Raw genomic sequence first — 27,294 nt, forward strand, 5'->3', positions numbered from 1 at the left:
AGTGGTCAGGATCTGGCCCCTGCAGAAACAGACCTGATGGTCCTTTTGTTCAGAGAGAGGAGTGGTGGCAGGACCTCCTGGTTCTTCCAGCACTGGAGGTAGGCTCTGCTGCTCAGAAATGGGGCTGTGTGGGCTCAGTATTCAAAAATGAAAGCCGAGGTGATCGATAAAATGGGGCAGAAGCTGCCAGTTACCTTAGTTCTTAATAATTAACTGGAAGTCCTTTAATGAACTTAGTACCTGAGTGTGGAATTTGGAATCTGACCTTTACTACATCTAGATAAACAGTGTGGCCAAGCCTGTGGCTCTCTCTGCAAGCTCCACTCTCAGCTCACTTCTTGGAGGTTGTTGCACTTCATGCTGCAGTCAGGAGCTCGGCAGAGTCCAGCATGATTCTTCTTACCGTGCTGTTCCTTTGCATCATTTCCACCTACTCAGCCTCTGTGAAAGGTAGGTCTGTAGTGGGCTTGGTTCAGCTTCTACCTCGGTAGAGGCAAAACCAGTGTGTGTATACAGATCTCTGTTTTGCCTCAAAAATTATCAGCTTTACTCAGACACGCAAGATGCATTTACTAGCTAGGTTTAAGTGCTTGTGGCATTTGTCTCAGCAGAGGTGATGGAGGAGATGATGTTTTCAAGTGCGCAGGGCCAGTGGTGTGACCAGGAGATCAGAGATCTTGAACTTGCTTAATCAGGACATACTGTGGGGGCACTGACTTCAAAGAGACTTTTCACACGCTCAGGAGTTAAACACATGGAGTGCTCTGTGGAGCAGAGCCAGGAAGTGCTCAGGGCTGTCCAGGTTTCAGCTTCTGAGCAGTTGACTCAGCTACCACTGAAGTCAGTAAGAAGCATCCTGTTACTTTCATGAGAACGTTGCTCTGTAGTAAGTCTTGAAAATATGGATGTCTGCAGAAACCCTGTGAGCAGAGCTTTACACAGGTGTCCTGACAAAGTCAAGGCTATGAAATCTTGGAGACTGTCTGCTTCAGCAGTGCCAATGTGTGAAGCAAGGAAAAGTGTCTATAGTAGTGACTCTTCATGTACAACTTCACATTACATTTAGAGGAGCAGCAACCTTATAACATAAGCTGAGTTTTTAGTTTAATGAGGATGTCTTCATCATGAGGGGAAGCAGGGGGAGCATGCCATCCTGGGTTCAGCTGTTAAAAAGGCTGTAGAGATGCTCTCATGGGTGCCACCTCCTGCTTCCTGCAGGGAATCCAGGACACTGTGTAAGCACAGAGCAGCAATCTTCCTTCTCTCATGCCTCTATACACCCTCATGACAGGAGTTACAAAGGAGAGAAATTTGCAAGCAGTGCCTTTACCTGTGAGTTTATTTCATGACACTGCCACATTCAATTTATGGCTAGGTACCAATGTGCCACATTTCTGGTGTCTGATCTTCCCAGCTTCCCCTTAATATCAATTAAACAAAGCTTCTTGATGTGAAGTAATATTTGCTTGTCACATTCCCCAGGATACTGAGCAAGCATTTTTTCTTTAATTAGTCATCCCTTCAGCTCTGCCATATTTCTTCTCTCTCTTGTGTAGAGAGATTGAGAGCTAAATTACTGGCCCAAAGGCCACTTAGGGCCTCAGTGTGAGAGCTGGGATTAGGATTAGTGTTTTAACTTTTCATTAGGCCACATGGCCTTTTGGAAATATTGAAATATTATTCTGTTCAATTCAAGTAGGTCAGCACACATAAAAGTTTCCTACTGCAGTTCCAGTTGAAAAATGTTTTCAAATAAGCGGATGGGGTTTGCTTTTTAAAGCTATCTGGTGTCAGAGATAGTGGCAAATATGATTTATGAAGGTAGAGCTAGCAAGTAGTTAGAGACACACATGCTGTGCATGCCATATGTATTAATAAAAGGCACAGGACTTGACAGCTGTCTCTACTCATGCAGTGTAACCTTCTGTATTATACAGTATCATGATTTAATTATAGACTTGGCATGTTACCCTTAATGACAGACACTTAACATTACTAGTCAAACTATGTGTTATGCACTCCACCTTGGAAGCAGCACTTCTGACCCCCAGAGAGCTTGGCTGGGCTGGTGGCAGTCTGTGTGTCCATCTCTCCTCCCTTCTCAGGCGGTGGGACACTTGCCATCATCTGAAATGTCAATGGCTGCACAGACAGCAAGGATTCCAGTGCTGTGCTGAACACAAAGGAAGGAGCTTCTAAAAGGGTGACTTGCTATTAAGAAAAGTTTCTATCAGAAAGGTGTTGCAATATTCCTTTCAAAATAGTACTGGTGTTTTCTTCATGGAAGTTGGCATGACAATTTAGCTGTGCTGTTTTGAGTACTGGTTCTGGGCAGTGACCCTGTGCCTCTGCTGTCATCTGTCAAGATCCCCCTTGCCTCTCAGCCTGACCATGCTATTCAGTGGTGTCTTGGGTTCCCCCATTTCCATAGGGATAAGTGCTAACTCTTTGGGACTGCTTTCAATACTGCCTCATTCCTACTGCTTCTCTTATCATGATCCACTCCTTGGCCTACCCTTTCCAAGTCTGGCAACCAAAGGTGTCTTCTGCCCTGGCTCCTGCAGTGTTTTCTATGTGTGAATTGGTGAAAGTTTTAAGAACCTCATGATCTTCTAGCTCCCAGAAATACTTTGCAATTCTTAGTTTCTTCTATGACACTTGCAAGAAGCTCCTGCATCTTTTGCTCATCTTTGTTTCCTTTAGGATGGAACATCTGTATTGTATGTGGGGACAAGCAAATGCTAAAAGGGAGGAGGAGGGAAGGAACTCTTACAAAAGAAGAATAAAACCATGTATGTGTTCAGCTATGGGGAAAGGAAGAGGGTAGGTGAAAGGTGCTTTTAACTGAAAATAGGGAGGAAGCAACACCATGACATGCACTTTAACTAATAAGAGACGTGTCTCTGAGCACCCAGGTAATTTCTCTTGGATGTGCTATTCCCCTACTTTTTTCCTTTAGCTGGGATTGTGTTTAGAATGCCTAGTGGGTAGTATTCCTAAAATCTCAGCCAATACTATGTCCTTTGCACTGCAATTTCTGCTGCAAATGAAGGACATTTTGAACCAGGAAGCAACTGGCTCTAAGGGACTGCAGGGAACCTGGGGTGTCCCTGAAAGGCATAGCCACCTCTGAGCTGGCACTGAGCACCCTCTACTCTCAAGGGTAAGGTAGCTTCAAAGCAGGGAACTGGGAAGGAAATTGGCTAGGAAATTCACAGTAAACCTCCAGGAAGGATTGCACGCCTCTTGGTGACTTTGTTTTGAAACAGACACACAAGACATGCAAAACAAGACAAGCCCCATTATGCCAACATGAATCCTTCAACCTCTCTGGGAAAAAATCAATAGTTACAGCTTTGGCCTCTCACACGTGAACAGGCTGAGCCCACTGGGATCACCAGACTTGCTGCACCACATCCCCAGCTGGCATAAAGTCTGTTTAGTTCCGTAACTTTGCCAGTTTACACAACTTGCAGATTAAACTTGCTGGAGTGTCCATTTTGCTCAGGGAAAGGTTCTTTGAAGCTGACCTTAATCCACTGCCATGGTATCTGAGGGAACAGGGGAACGATGTGAGCAAAGTCTTAATGAAGCAGGGGTTTTGGACTCTTTAAGAACTGCAGGATGTATCCACCCAGCCATGATGGAACTACCCTGTGCACCCACCTAAATGGGCTTATTAAAGTGAAATAAGACTGATTTTCCTTTCTATCAATGCAGGGATTTGAAGTTTGTTGAAGTGAGTCAGATAAAACAGAGGGATATAACATAGATGAGGATACCCTCATGAATCTCTGCAGGGGACTTTGAAGACACTGATTCCATTACAGCATGCTTAAGAATTTTTCTGAGATGTTGTGAGAGATTTTTCTTCTTTCCCCTGCCCTTCCCTGCACTTGTCATAAGACTAAGATGCATCTCCCTGAGGACAGCACTTTGTGTTTCTTAGATTAACTCTGTTGTGAACTTGTTTCTGCTTTGTACCTCCTGAACTCCATGAAGAAATTTCCAGTGCATTCAGTGGTGCAGCATTTGGGTGTGTGAGGCTGGTGCTGTGCTGCTTTCAAACAGCACCTAAGGTCACTCTGTGTGTGTTTGCTTTGAGAATGTTAAGAGCACTTAGTGTACAGCCAGCTTATTTTCCCTTCTCTTCCCTTTTACATTGCTTAAAATATATAAATTAACAGCAGAGACACAGCTATGGGGACAATTATTTAGTTGAAAGAACAAGAGCTTAATTGTTTTATCTAAAATATACATTCTTAATGTTTTCATTGCATTCATGTCACCCTTGGACAAGACTCTCAATGGAAAGATTTCCAATGAACATGCAAGAGATGCAGAGAATGATTTGGGTCCAATAAATCACATCAGTGCATTTCACATTGCTAAGCACACAGATTGTGTGATTATTAAGAGTATTTTGAGTTGCAAATAATTTTGGATTCATTTGTTATGCTAATATAGCTGAAGAAAAGAATCTGACAGTCTTAAAGAGCTAGAACAAAAGATTTTGTCACTATTCTTAAATATGTATGATCAGTGTCAATCACAAAAAACCCCAGCTGCTTCAGTGAGACAGCCTCTGTAATCAAGAGTAGCAGGATCAGTCTCATAACTATTTTGCTTCTAACTAAATTTTTAATTTTTAAATATTTTTTAAAGGTTTCTTAGAGAAAATGGTAGAATACGAGAGTTAGTAAATTCTAAAATGCTGTTTGTTTTTGCTTTCCAAACAGGGCACACTACTGGGCCAAGCCTAAATAATGACAAGCTATATAAGTTTGCTTACTCAGCTGAAGTCTATGTTGATCAGGTGAAAGCATCACTGCAGAAAAGTGCAGGATATCGGATTTCTTCTGGTGTGGATGTCAACCTCTTATGGAGAAATCCTGACAATGACGATGACCAGCTGGTCAAAATTACGGTAATTATTTCCATCAGACAACTTAAAACATACACAATCTGTCCTGCACTTATCTAGCTGCTAATCTAATCTCAGAGAGCTCACTTTCAGAATATGAAGTAAACCTTTTATTCTCCAGTCTCATCAACTAAACCCAGCTGCTTTGATGATCTAATTCCTATAGAATAAGGTTTCAATAAGTGTCTATCTAACATCATTAGCCAGAACTTCAGAATATGTCCTGTATTTAGAAATCGCTTCATACAGCACCTATGGCTTCAAACTGGTGTGCAAGCCCTTGCCTGAGAGGCAACATGTTGTTTTCAGTTGTAGCTGCAAATATTTCTAAATAGAAACTGGGTTTGGTACTTATCTTTCTAGTGAGATTTTCTGGGACTTATTTCCCCAGTGGAGAGCACTGGCTTATTTTGTAAACTTTGACATAGTAAACATAGAAGATTAATAATCAGAACCAGAAATGCAGAAATAAAGAACATTTATTATGTGATTTACTCTATCTAGTCTACTCCAGGCCAATTCTACACTGCTGTCTAAATTAATTTTCTCTGCTTTTACTTTGCTAGATGAAAGATGTTCAAGTTGAAAATGTGAATGAACGTCCAGATGCTAAAAACATCTTCAAAGGAAAAAGCACAGAGAAGATCATCGGGAAAGAGTATCTGGAGGCTTTACAGAGGCCCATAGTAGTTGAGCTAGTCCGTGGAAAAGTAAGAGCCTGTCTTTTAAAATTCAGTCCTTAAGGAAACATGACACATATCTTTTGTAACAGACTCGAAGAATTTACCATTTCATTATTCACTCAGTGTTTTTAATAAGACATTATGTACTACCATTCTGTGTGAAATACAGTAGTTTAGAACAGACTGTAATTTTCCTTCTAGCCCAAGCCTATGTAGAGAACACCACACAATGAGGAAGTAAAGAGCAGATTGTCCACAAAGATAGGTACACTTGTGGATAAATGCACAATTGCTGTGTGGGATTTGTGCTATTGACTTCAGCAAGGGCAGGATTTTGTCCAAGATCTAAAGGCAGAAAAGGAGATACAATTTGTTATGAGGGATGTTCTACTGAGTCTGTGAAGAACAGTGTTAATTACTTTAAACCCTTATCGAGTATTTTACCAGGATGGCTTTTCCCAGCTCTTTGGTTTTCTTATTTACTTCTGTGTAACCTGCAGTTTCAATGATGCCAAGTTAATGAGCTTGATGCTGAAAGAAGCCTTACATGTTTTTCCCCCAGTGGGAAACTGTTTCCAAAAGTCAGAAGAGAAGGGTCAGAGAGCAGATATGTCTCAACACATGCCGGGGTTTTATATCTTGCCCTGAGAGAACACCAAAGCGCTGTCCCAGCACAGGAACACCCGTGTCCATTGTAGCTCTCAGTGTCCCCCTTCCTCTGACACAGTTTCTCAGAGAAGGGGATTCAAGTACATCCATCCCACTCTCTTTTCCCCTGCAGAGCTGCTTATGAGAGCTGCCCTTGTACTCAGCCTACTCTTCTGCCAGGGAGTGGTGAGGCTCGAGCCGTGGCTGCACCTGTCTCCTGCCCCTGGTCCTTCACCCTCCTGTTGCTTGTGTCATTAGGCCAAGAGCCCCATTTTCCCCTCTGCAGCCTGAGCAATGCAGGTGGGGCAGGAGGGGCTGTGAGAAAGGAGGAAGGTTGAAGGTCACAGTCCCTTTTCCCATTTGCAGAGCGCAGTGAGGGCTGTGACACTCTATCCCAGCAGGATCTTTACCTCCTGCTGTAAATAGGCACTGAGCACATACCCTGGCCGCCAGCTCAGCCTGCTGAATTGCAGCTGCTATCAGACCTGCTCAGTAACTTTCAGACTCAGCCTTGTCATCAGTTTTACACAACATAAAAAGAAACAGGACAGCGCTGGCTGTGAACTGTACACATCCCTACATGAGAACCAGAAGAGGTACCAGAAGAACACAGTCAGCATGCATCTGCTCCTCATATTTTGCACACTTTCATATGCTAAGGCTAAGATGTAGTATTAGAAACTTAGGCTTTTTCTCAGGTAGTAGGGTCTATATGCTCCTTTTATAATTTCTTTGTGGTATACAATTTCATCCCTGGCACAGTAATTTCACTTTTCAGGGTTACCCCAAGATAACAGACTGATTGTACTTACAGTTCCAGATAAAGGGGCACTTTTAAAGCACCTTGAATGCAAAGTGGAGGTGCAAAGTCTTTTTACCAGAGGAGAGGCTCAAGCACAATAGTTGACCCATGAAGTGCAAAGGTTGTGATATGTTTGACACGTCATTGAAGTCATTCTATCTGTGATTTATCTATGATTCATCCTGAGTTTTTGTAATCTGTGATTAAAGTGCAACAGATATTATGCCCCTGTGGGGAGTGATTACCTGAGGATTATACAGGAAAATGAGTCGTCTGTGAAAGTATGAAAAGTTTCCCATTTCCCATCTAAATTCTCTATAATTCCAGGAGGAGAGATGCTCACTGCACTGAAACTGTACTTAGGTTCAGCTGAAGGCCAAAACGTGTTTGTATTGTTATTGTCAGTTCCTGTAGCCTCTGCAGTTTGCTCAAAATAAGCAAATAACAGATCCAAATTCAACTTCCTAATGAGAAAAAAAGTAAAGGGAGTTTTGCTGGAGTGGATCCTCACTATTCCTTTCTCATTTAACCAGATTTCTTATACACTTTTGAATGGTTTTTATATACACTTTTTTTTTTCATTCCTACAGATCAAAACCTTCTACTCATATCAAAATGAACCTGGTTTTACTCAGAACATTAAGAGAGGTCTGGCTAGCCTTTTCCAGCTACAGCTGCACTCTGGCTCTTCCCGTGAGGTATGGTGTTCTATCAGGCAAGATTATCATCACCTGAGGAACAGGCAGAGCCTGATCTGCTCTGGAAGGCAGACCTGTGGCTCCTGATGACTTCAGAAAGTGAACTGTGATAGAAATCTGTCCTTTGATAACATGTGAGGTTAGGGACATAAAGAAAGACAGTCTTCTGCATATTTAGTGACACAAATCAAATTGCTGCAATTAGCATAAAGAAGTAGTACAATCCATTTGATTTAAAATGCCTTTATAAATTTAGCACAATTTGGTAACAAACCACCTTAAACCAGGTCCCTATAAAAGTGATTATGCTGCTGATTAAAGTTGGTTGATTCCTAAATTCAATTCAGTGGAGTCCCATTCTAAATCTGAGTACCCACACCAAGTCAGCACTGATTTAGCTGCATCCATTTAAGTTGCCTTCCATTGTTAAATTTCTAAACCTGTCCCCTTGAACAAAGCTGAAATTTAACTCAAATTTGTGAGTATAGTGTGAGCTGCTTGGTATTTCCCAATTATTTTGTTTAAACAGCCATTGTTACTTTTCTTCCTAGCCATCTAATGAACAGTACCCCTGCCAACCCAAAGCAGATAGTTAGAACCACTGACATCCTTAAAACTGTTAAATAAACCCAAGCAGTGCAGCATCTCAGGTACAGGATTCCAGCAGTAGAGAAAATGCTTCATCTTTGGAAGGTGTTGGGGGGTCCCAAAGATAAATTCAATAAATTGTCCTAATCTAACTCTCTTTTCCAAGGTGGACATTTCTGGGAAATGTGATACTACTTACCACGTGCGGCAAGATCAAGTGACTAAAGTCAAAAACCTGGACTCCTGTGAAATAGAAAAGAAAAGATTTACCAGCCAGAACCGGGTATGATGATTTCTTTAACAAAATAAATCTATTCTTCTTACATAAAATATATTCTTAGCAGCTACTGCTCCTCTTCTTAGAAGTCCTTCTAGTATTAGAGGAAGCAAATTCTGTATGTAAATTTTGCAGTTTTACTAGTCCAAATGTCATATGTAGTTCCCTTGGAGAGAACAGGGAATGGATTCTTCTTTGGTGTAAAACACTTTGGCCCAGTTGATACAGATGCAGTCATAGTGATAATAGTAACCTTTTCCCCATCTGCTGTAAATGCCAGGCAAGTTGCTGACTCTTGAATGGAGCCTAGTCAGGCTTGCCTGGAAGGTCAAAGGCTTCCCTAATGCACAGCTGTAATACAGGAGATGTGCCATAGAGGTAACTGAAGTCCTACTGCAGCCCTGGTGTCTTCCACTGTTAGTAAATGTCTTTCTAAGTAGTCCCTGCTGAGGGCAGGCTGGACACCTGCTGAAGGCACTGGGATTCTCCACATCAGAAACTTTCTCAGCTCAGAGAAGTACAAAGACAGCACACACTCTCTTAATAGACTGCCGTAATACCATGACTGGGTTCCAAATTTTCACTTACCACAAAGACATCATCTTGTTTACAAAACAAGAAACAAAGCCAGCCACCTTGTTTGATCTGAGTGTGAACATGACAATCTCATTTAAAGACATTTCTCTGGAAAACATTCTTGTCATATTTAAAGCATATCTTAAACTAAATGTAGTACTGGGTGTTTTTCTCAGTTGCAGCCTGCTCCATAACTTCCTGCTCTGCTCCTGCTGTCTTTTACCCTGGTACATACTGAATTTGAAGCACATGGTATAGATGTGAGTGACTACTTACTGCAGAGGGAATACTTGAAAAACTGGTTCATAGGCTTAATTTGAGATGCCAGCTTGTATGCACCTTCCTCATATGGTTCTATTTCATTACAAGTCTTGCCCTCATTTGGAACAGTGACCTCTTTTCCTATTTTGTTGTTTGTTGAATAACCCTCTTTCTGTTTTATTTTTAAATTATTTTCAGATCTTGGATGTCAGTACAAAAGCTACATCTGCTACAGTTTATGTGCTGGAAGACAGTTTCATCAAATCCATTAAGGCAGAAGAAAATTTTGTTTTTGTTCTGAATTACCGACGAAAAACAGGTGCCAAAATAGTTTCAAAGTAAGTCGGACAATTGGACTGTCATTGATGGTAGAAGGACTAGTGGTTCAAGTCAGTTTACATGTGGAGGGCTTATAGAATTGAGATCTAAGGCTGTGAACTCTCCAGGTAAAGATTTAGATCTCTTTTTTTATCCATATACAACTCCAGCTGTGCCAGGTAGCAGACCCAACTTTGATTAAAGATTCTACCACACCACAAATAATAAATAATGGCATTCATAAGAAGTTAACAGGAAACAGCAGGAATTGGCCAAACCCTTTTAATCTAGCCATTAGTGCTATAGGTGTTCTGTCTCAAGAAATACTTCTGATGGATTTCCATTTCTAGCATATGAGAGTTTGGAAGTATAGAAAATAAAATCTACTGCATATAAAGGAAACAACCATGAAACCTAGATCTGTGTTAGATTCCAGACTCCAAATCACTGAAAGTGTAAAGATACTCATACAAGATAAATGATTCAGGCATCTCAGTAATAGTAGATATTTAAAAGAAAGAGTACATTCAAAAATTTCACTTTCCAGATCTTTTAAGAACAAATATACGAAACATTTCTGAATGTATGTGAATACTGAAGGCTGTTTATCATGTGTTATAAATTTATGCTTTAGAAAGTATCTCATACAGGTATTTTATTGCACATAACTCTATAGCAGTAATTTTACTGGTATCAGCTATTTTTGTTACCTTAAAAACCACACAGACTTGCCATGTTCTGAACATTTTAAAATAAGACTTCAGTCAGTCTGTATTCTGTATTTTTTTGTCTGTGGAGGGGTTTTCTGTTTCCTCTTGGTGCGATGTCTGCATCACTGTGCTGATGGTTGGGCTCTAATGGTGTCCTCACTGTGTGGATGTACAGGCAGAGGCTGGAACTGAAGTCAGTCCAAGCTGGGATGGGGCTGATCGCTGCAAAGCAAGTCGCTGGTGTGATCAAGACCTTGGACCCCAATTATGTTGCCGTGCCCCTGGAAGCAGAGCCAGTGAAATCCGAATGCAAAAAGTGCCCTTCAGTAAGTAAACATGGGCTCATTGGACATTGGGTTGCTTAGCTGAGCAGGACAAGTATGAAAGCAAATTTTCTGTCTAAGCAGAACTAGGACAGGTCCAGCATAGCAATAAAAAATACACCCTGGAGTAGGGAGTACGGAAGTGTTGCAATGGTGCTCACCCCACAAGGGTGTCGTAAGAGCTACCACTAAAAGTACCAACCTTTTTACTCTCTTATAAAGACTGCAGTATTTCTCCAGATCACTAGAAAATACAGCTCCCTGTTGTTTTATCTCACCTTTGCCAGCCTTGAGCTGGGTTCACCTTATTTCCTCTGGGTGGAAAATTAATTTTAAGATGGCTGACTGGTGTTTGTAAACAGTTTTGTCATGGAGGAGCTGAACTGTTCCTAGGAATTCAAGTTCATTAGCCATTCCTCAGGCAGGCTAAGCATTTGTTGATAGTAAATTTAACCTCTTCTTATTATCTGACCCCAAGGAAGTCTTTTGTTTAAAGAATTTTATAGATATTTTACAAGTATAAAATGGAGCTTTAGTATTCTTAGGAAGTCCAATAATGTTGTCATTTTTCCCTGGGAAAAAAATTGCCTTGTTTTTTTATGTAAAAGACATCTGAAGGATAAGAGCAGGGCACTGTAAATACATAATCTTTTCTTTTACTAATGATGTTCATCATAAACTAAATAGATTACTACAGTGACTGTTAGCAAACAGTATTAATGCTCTTACCATTGAGGAATGAATGGGAACATTAATTTAAGGATCATTATTCTCTGGGGTTTATAAGCAAGATATAGCTTCTATTCAGCACACATAATTTTAGTCCTCCAGAGATACTCCTTATGAGCACAAATATGTTCCTGTATTGGAACTTTTGTTAGTTGTTTGGAAGTAGCATTACACTGTAATAATTTTTATTGTCTAATGCTTGTTGAGCCACAGGGAAGACCAAAACCACATATTTGGGGAATATAAAAATGATGCTGCATGTGTGGTGGAGCAGTTCTGAGCAGGGAATATCAAGGCATCCTAAACAGAATAGGGACAGGTGGTTTTTCCCTGACTCTGCCTGTCGGGGTTTGTGCTGACCAATTTGTCACTTGGGACTGAGTTTGTCATAACAGTTACAATTTTCAGACCAAGATAACAAACACAGGGTATAATTCCAGAGCACTGCCTGGGGACTGAGCTATGTCATTATAAACCTAATGGCACGATGAGAATGAAGTTCTGCTTTCTCACTGTGTTTTTCAGTAACTGCTATGAAAAGATGGGCTCTATAAACAGAACACTGTATCCAAAGCAGTAACATAGCATATGGTACTTATATTTCATAGTATACATTAATGCCCTGCTGACATGCTATGCCTTAGAGTTTTACATTCTCAAAGCCCTTTTTAAATTGTAACAGGTCTTGTCTATATCTTTATGAATTTGGTAAAATAACCATTACTCCCCTAATTTCCCAGAAGGCAGCACTAGCTTCTCTGAGGTTATGGCAAATGCTTGCACTTAAAATCAGGTCTAGATTTCTGTGTTTAGACAACATAAAGCATGCTCTTTTCAGAAGAGCTCGTGTATCTTACACTCTTTTATGCTCATGGTTCCTATGGGGAAGGATTCTTGCCTCTTCTGAAGGTGAGGTGAGTTTGTTCTGTCTTGTGCAGCCACCCTTTGTACATTGGTAAACAGCTGTCATGCACTGACTTTCAAAACCAACTCCTGCTCAGTTTAGAACCTCTTGGTTTGGCTGGAGTTCTCCTAGTTTGCCCATAAGACCTCTGTTCTGATCTCTCTGTCAGAGAAACACAGGTCCATGTCCATGCTGAGCTACCATGTGCAAGTGTGTGCCTCTTGTGCTTGAATGTTTGGGTTATTAAATCCAAACTGCCTGACCTTCACATCAGGAGAATGAGTGCCCTCAGAAAACTGTGAATGGTATTTTCAATGCCATGGTCACTGCAGGAGATGGAAGCTGCTTCTGAGCACCCCCCCAAAAGGAAGGCTTGGTCTCCACTCTCCTTTTCTTGAGAGGGCTCCAGCTTGCATCTCCCACCTTGCTTGTCTCTAGGGTATGGGCTAAATTGACTAAGAGCAGCCCACACAGCTGGGCTCTGCACAGGAGAAAATACAGGAGTAATGAGGTTAGAGGGTGGTTTTTTTTGCTGGACTGTGGTGCAACTTCAACAGGGGGAATAAAAAGTGACCTATATATTTATCCGATTTCAGTTAATAATAGCAACATTGACCTTGGTGCTAAGAACTAATTACCAGTTGAGGTTAAAAGACCCATCTGTGCCTCAGAACATGAGCTCCTCCCAGCTGGTCATTAATCCTCAGGAAATATCCTATGTCTCAATCATTGTTGCCTAATTATTGTTTGTTACAGTCAATAGAAGTTGCACTCTGTACTGATGAATGATACCTCTAATTGCCAGCAGGTTCAAGTGCTATTGCCCAACACAAAATCTACAGAGGGGAACTATTTTAGTGAAGGTCAGATGGGTGCTACTGTTATTTCCCACTAGGAAAACTGCAGTAAAGACTGCTGCAAAGAACAGCTGAGTTTTCACCAAGGAATGTTCTCGATAACTTGAGATAACAGAGGCAAAGGCGAGGGAGAGAAGAAAGGTCAAAATACTGGCACCAGTTTCTTATGGGAGTGTATCTGGAAGGACAGATATGGGTGCTTTGCTACCATGTTGGCTCCTTCAGGTAAAAAATGTGATGTGGGAATAAATACAGCAACCACCATCTTACCTTTCATTTTGTGCAGTAGCTACAAATCCCTTTTTATTAAAGTTTATGAATAAAAAATGGGAATAACTTCTTGGACATTTAATCATGTTCTATATGAACCCAAAATTACCATATTCTCAAAAAACATGATTAATTGGTGATTTGGGGACTGTCCATCTCCCTTTTTAAAAAAAAAAATCCGCTTAGGAGAAATTGAGAACATAAGGCAAGCACCGTATTCATCAGAAAGCACAGGAAATTTGCAAGAGAAGATAATTCACTTTATTCCAGTTACAGTATAAATAAATTTTACTGTTTCAAAAGAGATTGCAGTTAAGGTCATGTATGATATGAGGAAAATACTATGGAGTTGGAAGAGAGACAGTTATAGAAATGTTTCTAAGGTATTTGTGCTCGGATATCGTAAATTACCCAAAACTGAGCTAAAGGATCATCAATCTCTTGGATTTCAGCTACTTTGAGCAACAGTTGGCCTCTATATCTGCATTTATATAGTTTGATTTTGAGAACTGAAACCACAGTCTGAGAGATTTGACATAATATGAATTGTTTTGCAGCTTTCTGAGCACTGGAAGAACATCAGAGAACAAATGCATCCTGACAAACTTTCCAAACCTGAAGCAGCAAAAAGCTTTTTGTCCTTCATTCAGAACATCAGAAAAGCTACAAAGGAGGAGATACTGAAAATTATTAAAAGTGAAAATAAAGAATTTCTGTAAGTTACCATGAACAAGCTTTTAAAAGGTTTAAGTTACTGAAAAATGCAGAAGGGCAAATTGCATACAAAGAGATTGAGTGCTACTAGTAATGTCATAGCAATGCAAACCCAGTGTTCAGTACAGTCTACAGGAAAAGGATTTTTTTAAAAGTTATGTTTGTTCTTATAATATAATAAATTTTCAGCACACCCTTCAGCCACCAGGGTTGTATGTACAGTGCAAGGCCCACATGCTTTGTAGTTTAGCCAGAGGTTCTCAAACCAAATTGTTGTTCTCAAACACCCTATAAGTTGTTCTTGACTTCCATTTTTTTCCATCAATAGGGAACACAACAAAGAAGGGGAACAGTTATGCCTGGGACTTGTCCTAGTAAGAGTTAGAGTTTGGTTGTGAGCAGCATGCACACTGGAACTTGAGAGTTGAAAAGCATTTCTGAGTCATTTGGTCAAGGTCTTTCAAATAAATTGTAGCAGTTGTTAGCAATGGAGACAAACCTGAGAGTCACTCAGGTAGCATAGAAGCCTTTTCTCTGTGTTATTGTGCATGCACAAACACTTCTAAAACACTCCTTTATATTTACAACCTTTTCCTGTGAACTTTAATACACTTGTGGTAGTTGGGTTTTTAAACTTCTTTTGGTCCCCTATTTGCATAAATTCAAATGCTGTCCATGGATATGAGTTAGTGTACCATTTTGAGGTGAAAGTTCAGGGACACTTTTTCCAATAAAAGATTCTCTTACTTGCAATGAAGAGTTGTTTCAGTACATGAGCTTATTTCTCTCAATATGCAACCAAGTCTTTTCAGTATTGACTGGCTCATTGCAAGGATATGTTCATTTAATTTGCACTTCTTTGTAGTCCACAGGTAGTGGATGCTGTAACCTCGGCTCAGACCCCAGAATCACTGGAGGCCGTGCTGGAGTTTCTTGACTTTAAGGATGCCAGCACTTTTATCCTGCAGGAGCGGTTCCTCTATGCCTGTGGATTTGCTTCTCGCCCCAGTGAAACGCTCCTGAAGTCATTAACTGTAAGTCCAAGGACAAACCAAATGCAACAGAGCTAATACTCTTATGCCTTGTCCCAATCAAAGGGGAAGAGAAGAAGAAACAACTGCTGGTGTTTATAATTTTCCTTTCTTTATGCCTTCCAGGGTTTCCTATAAGTGTGCTATTAACTTAGAGCCTGCAAACAACAAACATTCCTAGGTCCAGACTGAAAGTCTATTTACTTTGTAAAATATTACCAAAATCCATTACTTGAAAAAGAAACATAATACTGAATGTTAGGAAAATAATTTGACGATTGTTTGATTGTTGCCTTATGAAATTCCTGTAATCAGAACTGTAAATCCCTTTTTTTTTTTCCCCAAATGATTCTACTTGAGACACTGAATGTAACTCAAGGTGAAAATGGCACTGAGTTATTATATGTAATATATATGTAATGAGAGAGCTGTACTGTGCTTAGCCTGAACCCAGGCCATCATGGTAATCACTGCCTTTGCATTAATGTTCACAGAAAATCAGGGAGCCTGTTGAGCCCACAACAGTGTGGCTTGTCATGTTTACACTGAGACACTAAACAGCTTTGCTTTTGCATGACAGGAGAAGTTCAAGGGGGATGTCGCCAGTCAAGAAATCAGAGAAACTCTTGTCATTGTCATGGGAGCACTCATTAGAAAGCTGTGTGACAGGGAAGGCTGCAAGCTGCCAGTGAGTATCTGATGGTCACTGCTGCCCAAATTCTGGTCTGCAACACACAGGGCTGATCCCTGGTGACATTACTGGGGGAGCATGACAGACACAGGAAGCAGATTCTCCCACTTAAAATAAGTCCATGAACTCCTATGTTTGATAGAGGATTGTATTTTTTTTTAAATAATGACTTCTACTTTGTCAGGTTTAGGCTTTAATCTTGTCTCTTCCCATTTCTGTGGCTGAACCTGTCAGCAGAAGTAGTGCTTGTGCTGCCTTGTGCAAAAGCTTTGCATGTGCTCAGAGAAACACTGGCAAACTCAGGATTTGTTTATTATTTGCAATTGCCTTAGGTTATTTCACATCTGTGAAGAAAATTAATTGATTCAAGCACTCAATTATGCCCTAAACATGCAGAGAAGGAGGAAGACCTTTACTCTGAGCTGAGTAGATGATGGTGTTAGAGGATGAGAATGATCAGACAAGGCTGCTAGATCTGTATTGTTCAGCACTGCAGCACACCACTGAAAAGATAGAGAGCCCTTTTAATTACCAGAACAGGCCCTTTTAATCTCCCTTGTTAATTGCCAAGTAGTTTCATAACATTATGTTATGAGGCACTGAAGAACACTTCCCTTGCCTTTTTTTGTGGGGACTTGTTGGCCCCACAAGGAAGACCTCTGAAGTCCCTGAATCAGGTCAGGAGCAGCTGGCAAGTGATAAAACTCTGGATCAGGTGTCACTGTGGCTGCAGTCACTTTGGTTATGCTTGAAGGGAGCCACCAACGTACAAATTACACCTTTGTTAACCCTGTGCCACAAAAACATGCCAGAACCCAGCCCTGCCCATTCTACTTCTGCGAGGGGGGGAAGGGAGGTTTATGATCACCATTTAATGTGCTGTTGATTTTCTTAGGCTGTTGTGGAAGCCAAAAGGTTGATTCTAAATAGGCTGGAGAAGGCCAATAAAGACGAAAATGTGCAGATGTACCTGCTGGCACTGAAGAATGCGCTCCTTCCCGAGGCAATTCCAGTGCTCCTGAAGTATGCTGAGTCAGGAGAAGGGCCCATCAGCAGCCTTGCTGCCACTGCCTTGCAGAGATACGATCCTTCTTTTCTCACCAAAGAGGTAAGCAAATATACTGTCCAAGAAAAGAGGTGCAGGGGACTGTATTAAAGACAGAGGGTATATTAACAGAGTTCATTTCTTGTCATCACCAACATGGACAGTGAGGTTGAGTACAACCTCGGTAAGTTTGCAAATGGCACCAAGCTGTGTGGTGCAGTCAGCATGCTGAAAGCAAGGAATGGACTGGTGGACACGTGCTAGTCAGCCCTGGGCTCCAGGGTCACACACAGCCACCAAAGGTGGCATGCAATTTGTGGGCAAAACGGGGCTCTGCTCGCCAGAGGGAGCACTTGGGCACCTGTGCAGCCCCTGCTCTTTCTTGTGCTTCCACACAGGGAGAGCACACAAAGTAAGAGAAGGGTAAAATAGCTGCATTTTACCCTACAGCCTCCAAGAATAGGAAAAGACAGAAAATAATGGGACAAGAGGTCCTGCCTCTGTTGCATTACCTTGCATTCCATTTCATACCTGCTGCTGGCCATCAGGATTGAGGCTATCAGGGTGGTGCTCTGCAATGAGCATGTTGGAGGCCATTCAGTGGGACTACATGGCTTTCCACAGACACCCCTGTAAAAAAAATGTGTCACAATCTTCTCAGGGACACACTACCACAAGCACTATGTAGGAAATTAAAATAATTTTTGCTTTTTTAAAGTACATGTTTCCTTAACAGTCAAGAAAATCTCTGTCTTACCACTGCCACATTTGTTATTAGTGCTGCTACTTATTTACAGCCCTGCTTTGAAAACCAGTGTGTGAGGCTGTATTTGGTCTGTGGCTGAGAGAACATAACAGATGTCCCACTTGTCCTTGTGGTCACTGAGCTATACATGTCTCAACATTCCAAAAGGACCATGAAAAACATGATGCTGAAAATATATCCTTATGTATTAGCCTTAGCTATGGAGCTAACTAAGCTAACTTAAGCTGATATTATAAACGAGATTCCAACCTGTACTTTGCCCAGTCATCCGCATGAGCACTGAGTGAATAATGTGTTTCCTGACCAGGTGAAGGAAACAATGAACAGGATATACCACCAGACTCGCAAAATCCACGAAAAGACAGTGAGAACCACAGCAGCTGCCATCATCTTAAACAGTAACCCATCCTACATGGAAGTGAAAAACATCCTGCTCTCCATTGGGGAACTGCCTATGGAAATGAACAAGTACATGCTCTCCATGATCCAAGATATACTGCGCTTTGAAATGCCTTCAAGGTACATTAAGTTCAGTGTAAATAAACACAGCCCTTCCTTACAAAGAACACACAGGTTCTCATTAATTACTAAAACTTAAGGAGAGTATAAAGGGATAACTTATTTTTATGTTCCTTGACTTGTTATTTCAGAATAAATCCCTTCATTTCAATGTAATTATTTTAATAGGTATTCACATTTTCACAGGTACAAAAAATAATTTGGCATCTGACTTGCATTACTGGGAAAGATGTCTTCTGTTGATCTTACTCTTCTCAATTGGTCCCTTGCTTTTATATTTTCAGAACCAGTGATGTGGAAAAATTTTAAACATCACAGTGTGAGAATGAAAGTAATCAATATATATCTTTTTCTTAAAACCATTAATTTCAAGCAAGACCTTTGCTTGCCTTTCTTGTTGTGCCTGCAGGGAGTACCTGAAATTGAAAGAGAGACTCTGGGTTAGGGCAGATTTCTAGTGGGAAAAGGTAAAGGTTTTGAAGACCCTCTTTCCTACTGGGAAATTCACCCTCTCTCAAATTTGATCTTTCTACCAAAAAGTAATACATTTGGTACTGGAACATTTTTGTATCTTAGTGGTTTTGTTTGTTTGTTTTGAAATCCCACAGCAAAACAGTTCGGCAAGTTCTGAAGGACATGCGTTCCCATAACTACGATCGTTTCTCCAAGATGGGCTCTTCCTCTGCCTACACTGGATATATCACACGTATGTAACCATGAAACTGCCCTTGAGCCCTCTTTGTATTCCCAAACATTTCATTAATCCACTAGGGTAGTCACAGGTCCCTTCTTTCTTTTTTAATTAAGGTGGTCCTGATGTGTCATCCACATACAGCCTTGACATCCTCTACTCTGGCTCTGGCATTTTACGGAGAAGTAACATGAACATCCGTGTTTTTGACAGAAGCACTGACCTTCATGCCATCCAGGTAACTGCCACACTGTGCATAATAACTTAGCCACTATGTGGTGCTTTTCTTACACCTTCTAAATCAATTCAGCTAATGCTTAAGACCATAAGGTTTGCTGCACTGGGCAGAGAAGAAGCCAAGAACAGGGGAAAACCAATAAGAGGGGAAAATCCCACAATGTGGCATATGTTTGCCATAAACAAAACAACATGTGTTTTGTCCTTCATCATACACAGTGGTCTGTGTCTGTGTAAATCCTATGCTGTTTTTCTGATGTAGTCAATAAAAGCTTTGTGAGTTTGTAAAATCAGGTCCCAGTTCAAGTATGTCACAAAATGGAAATTCGAGGAGCAGATCAAATGTACAAATCAAAGAGATTTTAATGTCTGTGTTTTACACTTTTCCAAGAACCTTCAGTATTGTAATTCTCCTAAATTTACGCAGGACAAAAAATTGTACAGTGGAACATCTCTGGCTTTTCCTCCCAGCTCTCCCTGAAAAATAGTTATATAGGAAATATAGGAAATAAAGTTATATACAGGAATATATAGTTATATATAGGAATATATATTTCCTATATAGTTATATAAAAAATAAAGGAAAATGTGTTTGAAAGAAAACTAGTCTCAGGATTGTGATCTGCATGTGGATAAATTCTGCTCAGCATCCAAAGGGCAAAAACATGGCAGGAGATTATTGTATTTTCCATTTTTTCCAGATGCACTTCCTAGTTCCATTAAGTCTTAACCTCATACCTTTTCTACTACAACTACATAAATTAGAATTAGGCATTTAGACATTAAGAAAATAGGTGGTGCTGTTAATAGTCTGAGTCAGGCAGGATTTTTTCATTGATTCTGTATCACTGTTCCTTCATAGGTGGTTCTTGAAGCTCAGGGTCTGGAGTCCATAATAGCTGCAACTCCTGATGAAGGCGAGGAAAACCTGGACTCCTTTGCTGGCATGTCAGCCATTCTGTTCGATTTCCAGCTCAGGCCAGTGACATTTTTCCAAGGGTATGGTGATTTAATGTCTAAAATGCTCTCGGCAACTGGAGATCCCATGAATGTGGTGAAAGGACTTGTCCTCCTCACAGATTTCTTACAGGTACTAACAGCACATTATTTGCTTCTTTTTCTGTCTCTTAAGCACAGATGGTTCCTCCCCCACACTGCTATTGTAGGACACCTTATTTTCTTTATTCTCAATGCTGATAAACCTGACCAATGTTACACATGTTACCTTTACTAGGAGAGCAATAGAAAAGTCATGGATATTAAAAACCAGAATGAAATTACATGAAAATCAACCTAGAACAAAAGTGAGAACGGATACTTTAGAAAATAAAGCAGAAACTTAACAAAATTAAATCCAGCTGAGTTTCCTGTTGAAAACTCACATTGCACTCAGCTATCACCTCCCCTCCCACAGTTTCTTGTAATACAGTATTGTCCCATGTGACCACCTAACTCTTCCTCTTCACAAGTTGTCCAGGGACCTTGTGTCCAGTTATGCAGTAATTGTCAGGTGAATGAATCAGATAACTATCCTTCAAAGAACAATGCTAAGAGGTCCAAATTTCAACTGTTTATTTCTAGGCAAACCAAGAAATTAAAATGAGGATTACACAGTTTTTATGCAACTGTCACCCCAAATGATTTGCTAATTTTGTGCTTAAATAGATTCACATATAAATATAACTGGCTACATAATGTGTTATTGGAGGACTAAGAATCTAGACATCTCTCTCAAAGTGCAGGGTCAGCACTTGGTTTGATATCTTTGCTCTTCCCAAGCTGGGATCTCCTTAGAACCTGTGGATTTAACAGCTATACTCAGCTCACAAAACATCTGCAGTCTCAAACTTTACTTTTAGCTTTTCCCATTTAATTCTTGGCAAAAGAAAATGTCAGAAGTATATGATGAGACAATCCACTCTGCTCAAAATTACACAGAAACATCCTCTGCACATAACAGGTTTCCCCATCCAGAACCCAGCTCAGCTCCTTCTAATGGTATTTTAAGTCCAGAGGGCTTCCCAAGTAGTGCCCAAATTGGCTAACTAAAGCTCATTCCAACAGTGCTTTACAGTTCACACGCAGATTATGGGCAAAAACTTTACTGTGACCTATTTAACAAACAGACCGCAGAGGTGAGAAAGATAATCATGTCTAGTCCTGAGCATAGGGAGCATTTAGAGAACTAAATATTTCCAACTGCTGTGCATGCACGAAGCTCCAGACATACTCTGGCTGAATCAGCTGGCTGGGCACCCCTAGAGCTCTGTCCGCCAGCAAATTCTCCACTCCTTGCCTTTGGAGAACCTCTCAAAACTCTGGGGCAGCCAGGGCTGGGACTGGGTGCCATTTTTAACAATATCATGGTGCAGTTTTCAGTCAGTCGCTGCCTTTTTGGAAGCCTTGGCAGCAGTGTCTTACCTCCACATCCCACAAGGGCAGGAATGGTTTAAAGCACTGTTGAACACAGCTTCAGGCTGAGCTGCCTTTTAAGCACAGCCCATCTTTTTAAGAGTGGTCTTATAGCTACACTCCAACTCAACAGCACATCAACATGGTTTTGGCACTTCCATGTGGCCACAGTGTTGTTTCAGGGCTAAGAATAACCAGAAGTTATATTCCTGCTATAAAGTAAACAGCTCTCATAAAACTGTTTTCGAGACTCCTAAGTCACCTGCATTAAAGTTCAGCAGTGTTAATAGTTCTCCTAGGCAACACACCTGCCAGAGGCCCAGAGAAATTAAATACTGTATTGATAGGTCAGAGAAGCCACTTGAAAGCCAGACCCCAGTGGAAGGTAGCCAGTTCCCAGAGAAGTGCTTGTTGCAGCCATCTCTGCATTGCATTACAGTAAGATTGCATTGCAGTGCAGTACATAAAGACACCTTCTTATTGAACCATGGCATATTTCAGCATTTTAAACAGTAACAAATGACTGATTCTGATCTTTTGGGTCACGTTTTCCACTGCAAATGAGACACAAAGCTTAAAATAGGAAAGCAAAGGAAAATACTTCTCCTTAGCAGGCTGGGTCCCTGTGATTTACACCTCCCATCAGCCTGGATTGGATTTGCACATGAGACGAGGGACAGGGCTATAAATAAGGAAATAGATGAGCTAGTAAAACACAAGACAAGTGCTCCTTAATTTGTCTGCTGGTTTCAGTGACAAATACAGCTTAATTCTAGGTAGCATTTAAGTCTTAAACCATGCAGCCATTGTAAACCCAGCCTACTTTAATATTCTTGGGTGCAATTTGACAATACACCTAAAAATATCTGCTCCTCTGGTTGTGTGTACATATCTCTGCCAGCATGTATACTGTTACCTCCTCACTCATTAGCAGCTACCCACCAATCCAGTCCCAATTAAAAGCAAAGTAAAATGAAGTAAAACAAGCTTTATGTCCACACCTAAACAGACCAACAAGGGAAGTATTTTATGCTCCATTGCAGTCAGTATAAAAACTCCCTTTGATTTCAGAAAGATTTTGATTTCAATCCAGGATTTTAACTTGGGTGAAAATAAGAAATCAGAGCATCATATGACCACACTTGCTGGGGTCACATTGGATTTATAAGCCACAGCCAGCCCACTGCATTCTTCAAATCTCAAGCCCACTTTAGCAGCAACTGACTGCCAAGATGGCTCTGCCAAGCTGGTTCTGTCAAGGAAATAATTTCAAGGATAATTAACTTACCCTAAAAGGTGAAGTAACCATGTACAGCTACCATAATTATCCGAGTCTTCTATTACAGCCAGATAACTTTAATATTCTGAACAAAAACCTTCCCTGATGTTGCTCCTTGCTATAGGGATTAGGAAGACTGACTCTCTGCTTGCTTCTTTCTTAAATCTTGGGACAGCATTAGTTGGAGCCACTGGACTACTGAATGGCTAAGAGGAGACTAGAGACTTCTAGGATGCCTGGACATCAAAAATGGGCAGGAAATTCACATTCCTATGTGTCCTATAAAGGCCTGCAACATTACAGGTGCTGAGGGTACCACAGGCACAGAAACCTGAGAGGAGAGAGAAAACCATCTGTGAGACTGGAGAAGGTGTGCTGTATGTGAGGCAGATGACCAAAATAAACTTTTCCCAAATTAATATTTCTTTAAAAATGGTGAATTAATCCACTAGTTCTTAGGGAAGCAGGACAACTATATAAAGAGAGCTAGATTGCCAAGCTGGGTGAACCTTGAAATCTTGGCTGTGTGTCAAACCTTAAAAGGAATGAACTGCCATGACCCTGAGCTATATTACCACTTCCGAAATTGACTTTAGGGATGTGTTTCCAGTCCAGCCTTACAGGTTTCATGAAGCACATTTGATATTTGACAGGAAACACATTTAATGTGAATTAAGGTGCATTAGCTGATGTGTTTGGCCACCCAGCCACATAATTCCTGTCATATGGTGGGTTTGGAGCCACTGCACAAGTGGCAGCATCCTACTGTGCCAGTCCAGGTCTGCTCAGGCGTGCTGGTCACACTGCACTGCACCTTCCAGCAAGGACTTCCATCTGGTTTAGCCGGACTCCGTGGGGCTTGCATGGCAGCTCTTGGAGACATGATGTTCCCTGCAGTGACACTCCATGCAGAAATTATGCCAGCAGGCACACAGGGGAGAGGGGAAGGATGCAAGGTGCCTTGCTGTAGCTTCATCCCATTTTTGAGAGAGGGAGGTGCATCAGGATGTTTTGTCCATCCTTTCGGAAAATCCCTCTATTCCTTTTAGTTCCTGCAAAATGGCAAGTGGTGTGAGTGCAGGACCAAAGGGAACAAGGAGACCCCTGAGGTCTGCAGTCAGTAACCTGTGCTTTCCCGTGGCTCCAGGAAATCCAGCTGCAGTCTGGGCCCACAGCCAGTGCGGAGTTCATGGGTGGACTGGCCATCGACATCTCCGGAGGGATGGAGTTCAGCCTGTGGTACCGGGAATCCAAAACCAACGTCAAGAACCGGTGAGATACTCCCAGCACACGCTGGAGCTGTAGACAGCTCAGGCTTCTGAGCCAAGGTAGCACCAATGAGATGAATTTAAATATAAGAGACCTAGTAGATGAGTTAGAATTAAGCAATTAAATAAATAGAATTAACTAGTTACATGCATGGGAGAATGTCTGTACTTCTCTTTTCCTTTCCACCTGGATAATACCAGTTCCCACTGGTCTCACGTGAATTTATGTACCTTTGCATGAAGAACAGGCTCTTTTGAAGGCAGTTTTTATGTATGTATTCTAGGACTGTTTGTAATTAAATTTCCTCCTTTTTAATGTGTTTTGAAACAATTGTAATGCCTATTTTTCTTTTTGTAGGGTAGCCATGTTTATAGCTGGTAACACCGAGGTGGATTCCTTCTTTGTAAAAACTGGTATGGATACCACTTTGGAAACAGAAACAGCTTTAGACTTCATCTCCACAGTGCAGTTTTCACAGTACCCATTTTTGGTCTGTATGCAGATGGATAGAGTGGACTCTCCATTCAGGTAAGAACTAAGAGCACACACTTTCTGAAGCGTCTTTCCAGTCAGGTGCTGGAACTTCTGGTTTTCACAGACATGAGATTAACCACTGAGGCCAAATTCCAGCCTAGCACGATGAGGTGCAGTGCAGGCTGTTACACACACTGACCTCTCTGCTAACCCATTCCTCCTGTCCCTCGCCCCTGAGATTCAGAAATAACCTTTCTGAAGATCACAACTGATCAGCTCTGAATGGGCACTTCAGTTCAATTTTTAAATTTGGTTTTGCAAGTGAACTAACTTAAGTGGCAGGACGGTAGTGCCCTCGTGTGCAATCAGTTCTGATTGATGGTGATCTCAGGCTTTGCTAGCAGTAGTTCTCTATTATTCTCTAACTTTTGAGAAAGGAAGTGCAAAGTCATACATGAGGTGAAGTGGAAAGTTCTCTTCGTCATCTGCTATTTACTCATGTCAACAGAAGTACCTGGTCTGGTACTCCTGCAGCCATTGTGTTCCATCATACTTTATTAAGGCACCAGTTTTCCTGAAAACTAAGCAACTGTGTAATAAGGTTTAAAAGATGCTCTTCAGTAGCCAAAGAATAGTAATTAAATTGGCTTTATTGGGTGTACTGCTCTCTCCTAATCCCTATTTGCTAAGACCTAAGGAAGATAACATTTGTAGAGCCTGTGCCAGATTTCCATTCAGATTTTTCTCATCCAAAAGATGGTTAAAAACCTGAGAGGATTTAAAGACTTTGAGAACCTTCAGGAAATCCTAAGAAAACAGTGTCTGCTATTCTGCAGCTGCTAGAACATCTGCTGATTACATCTGCTCCCTGTGGAAGGGCCAGCTGGCTGTGTGCAAGGTGTTTTAGGGGGGTGCAAGCTGTGCCCAGAGCTGCTGATGCCAGGGCCCGGTGCTGTCTTTGCAGGACTCACATGACCAAGTACGAGAGCCTGCCCTCAGGCAGGCGCTACACCGCCAGGAGGGGGAAGGCAGCCACGCTGGCAGGGAATGAATACCCTCTCCACCAGGAAAACTCCAACATGTGCAAGAAGGTGTTCGGCTCAAAGTCTGACTCTGCTGGCGGCTGGTTTTAAAGCAGCACCTGAGCTCCTGCTTTCCTGAGTCCCTCGACGACTTAGGCCTGCACACACCTTACCAACGTGGAGCTTGACCTTGCACTGCTGCACTTAATGGGAAATTGGCCATTGATTTCAACGGGCCAGGATCAAGCTCTCAGTGCGTGCACAGTGTTTACATATCAACACATATTTAAAACTTTTGTAAAGAAAAAGCCCTAAGGCAAATAAAGACCAATTTGGCAGCATTCCATGCACTCCCGTAAGGGTGGTGCTTGTTCTTCATTTTTACATTCTTGTGCCAAAAGAAAAAGTAATCCTTCATTTTTTTTCTTGGAGAATACAGAAGTCTGTGTTTTTGATGTGTGGGAAGAACAATTATGATGTATAAAGAATGATTATTTATAAATGTATTTTAAAGTATTTAGGTGTTTTAGGCCTATGACCTAACCCCATTCAAATATTCAAGTACAATTAACATCCAGATAGGACCATGAATTCCTGCTTACTCAGTATTGCCTGTTTACAAAAAAGGTTTTATTTTACATGATTTTAAAGCATTTTGTGGTTTGGTTTTTTTTGAAGCAGGCAGAACTTGATTATTATTATTTATCTTTTAGAGTTTTTTTTATTAACTGCTGTAGTTAAATACAATTGATTAACAGTGTGGGGTTATGTTTCCAGAAGGAACTTACAGTTGCCTTAATTCTGTTCCCATTGAAATCAATGGTGTAATTTCTGTAGCTACCAGAAGCAGGAGCAGAGTTAAGCCAATACTGGCAGCTCATCAAGGTTGCCTCCTAAAAATTTGTCTCCCTGTGTGTAATCAAGGCAGGGGCATTTCAAAAAATGAGCATGCACTAAGGCAATTCTGAACTATGAAGAAGGAAAGGATCTCAAAAGAAACAGATTTTAGATGCACAGTCTGGCAAAGCTTGTGCTGAGCCAGAACATTTTCTTCTAGGTAAGTTAGGCTTGTATTTCAATGCAAATAACAATCACTACTCAGACAAGTCCTCTGATTAAAATTACTTAGACACTTCAAGCAGTGTCTTCATAGGATCTGTGGGGGAAAAAAAAAGTTTTATTTTTACATCAGCATTACAGATTAAAAAAGAATATACTCCATCCCAGCTCAGCTGATCTCTGATCCATCTGATTTAATTTTTATAGGACAAGTTGGGAAAATGCTGTTCACAAAAAAAAAGTAAAATAAAAAGCCAAGAAGAATTGTTTATTTTTAAAAAACCCAAACCCAAAAGCAGGCAGGAAAAACTCATAAATTGTCATGAAAAAAAATTATTACAAGATTAAGAAAAAAAATCCAAACTCTTTTGTGTTGTAAAATACCAAGAGTGCAGAAATCTGCAAAAATCAAACTGTCAGTGGGATGAAATGGTCTGCTTGTTGTCATTCCTGAAAATGCTGGCACATTTCTAGTCAAAGCCTAAATAAAACAGGTTAAAAATACAGTGTGAAGAAA

General features: G+C 41.0%; 1 protein-coding gene across 1 annotated transcript; it reads left to right on the forward strand.

The window, feature by feature from the left end:
* Nucleotides 1–279: 279 nt before the first annotated feature.
* On the forward strand, nucleotides 280–27,294 carry LOC120502823 (microsomal triglyceride transfer protein). Its single transcript, XM_039710711.1, has 18 exons — nucleotides 280–450; nucleotides 4,740–4,927; nucleotides 5,491–5,634; nucleotides 7,648–7,755; nucleotides 8,510–8,626; nucleotides 9,656–9,795; nucleotides 10,661–10,811; nucleotides 14,126–14,283; nucleotides 15,148–15,316; nucleotides 15,894–16,001; nucleotides 16,900–17,112; nucleotides 18,123–18,334; nucleotides 18,943–19,040; nucleotides 19,142–19,263; nucleotides 20,125–20,352; nucleotides 24,101–24,225; nucleotides 24,580–24,750; nucleotides 25,661–27,294. Exons 1-18 carry the CDS (start codon nucleotides 390–392, stop codon nucleotides 25,827–25,829), a joined length of 2,682 nt encoding a protein of 893 aa, XP_039566645.1. The 5' UTR covers nucleotides 280–389; the 3' UTR covers nucleotides 25,830–27,294.

This window comes from Passer montanus, unplaced genomic scaffold (genome assembly GCF_014805655.1).
Source record: "Passer montanus isolate IOZ18808 unplaced genomic scaffold, ASM1480565v1 scaffold23, whole genome shotgun sequence".
NCBI lineage: Eukaryota > Metazoa > Chordata > Aves > Passeriformes > Passeridae > Passer > Passer montanus.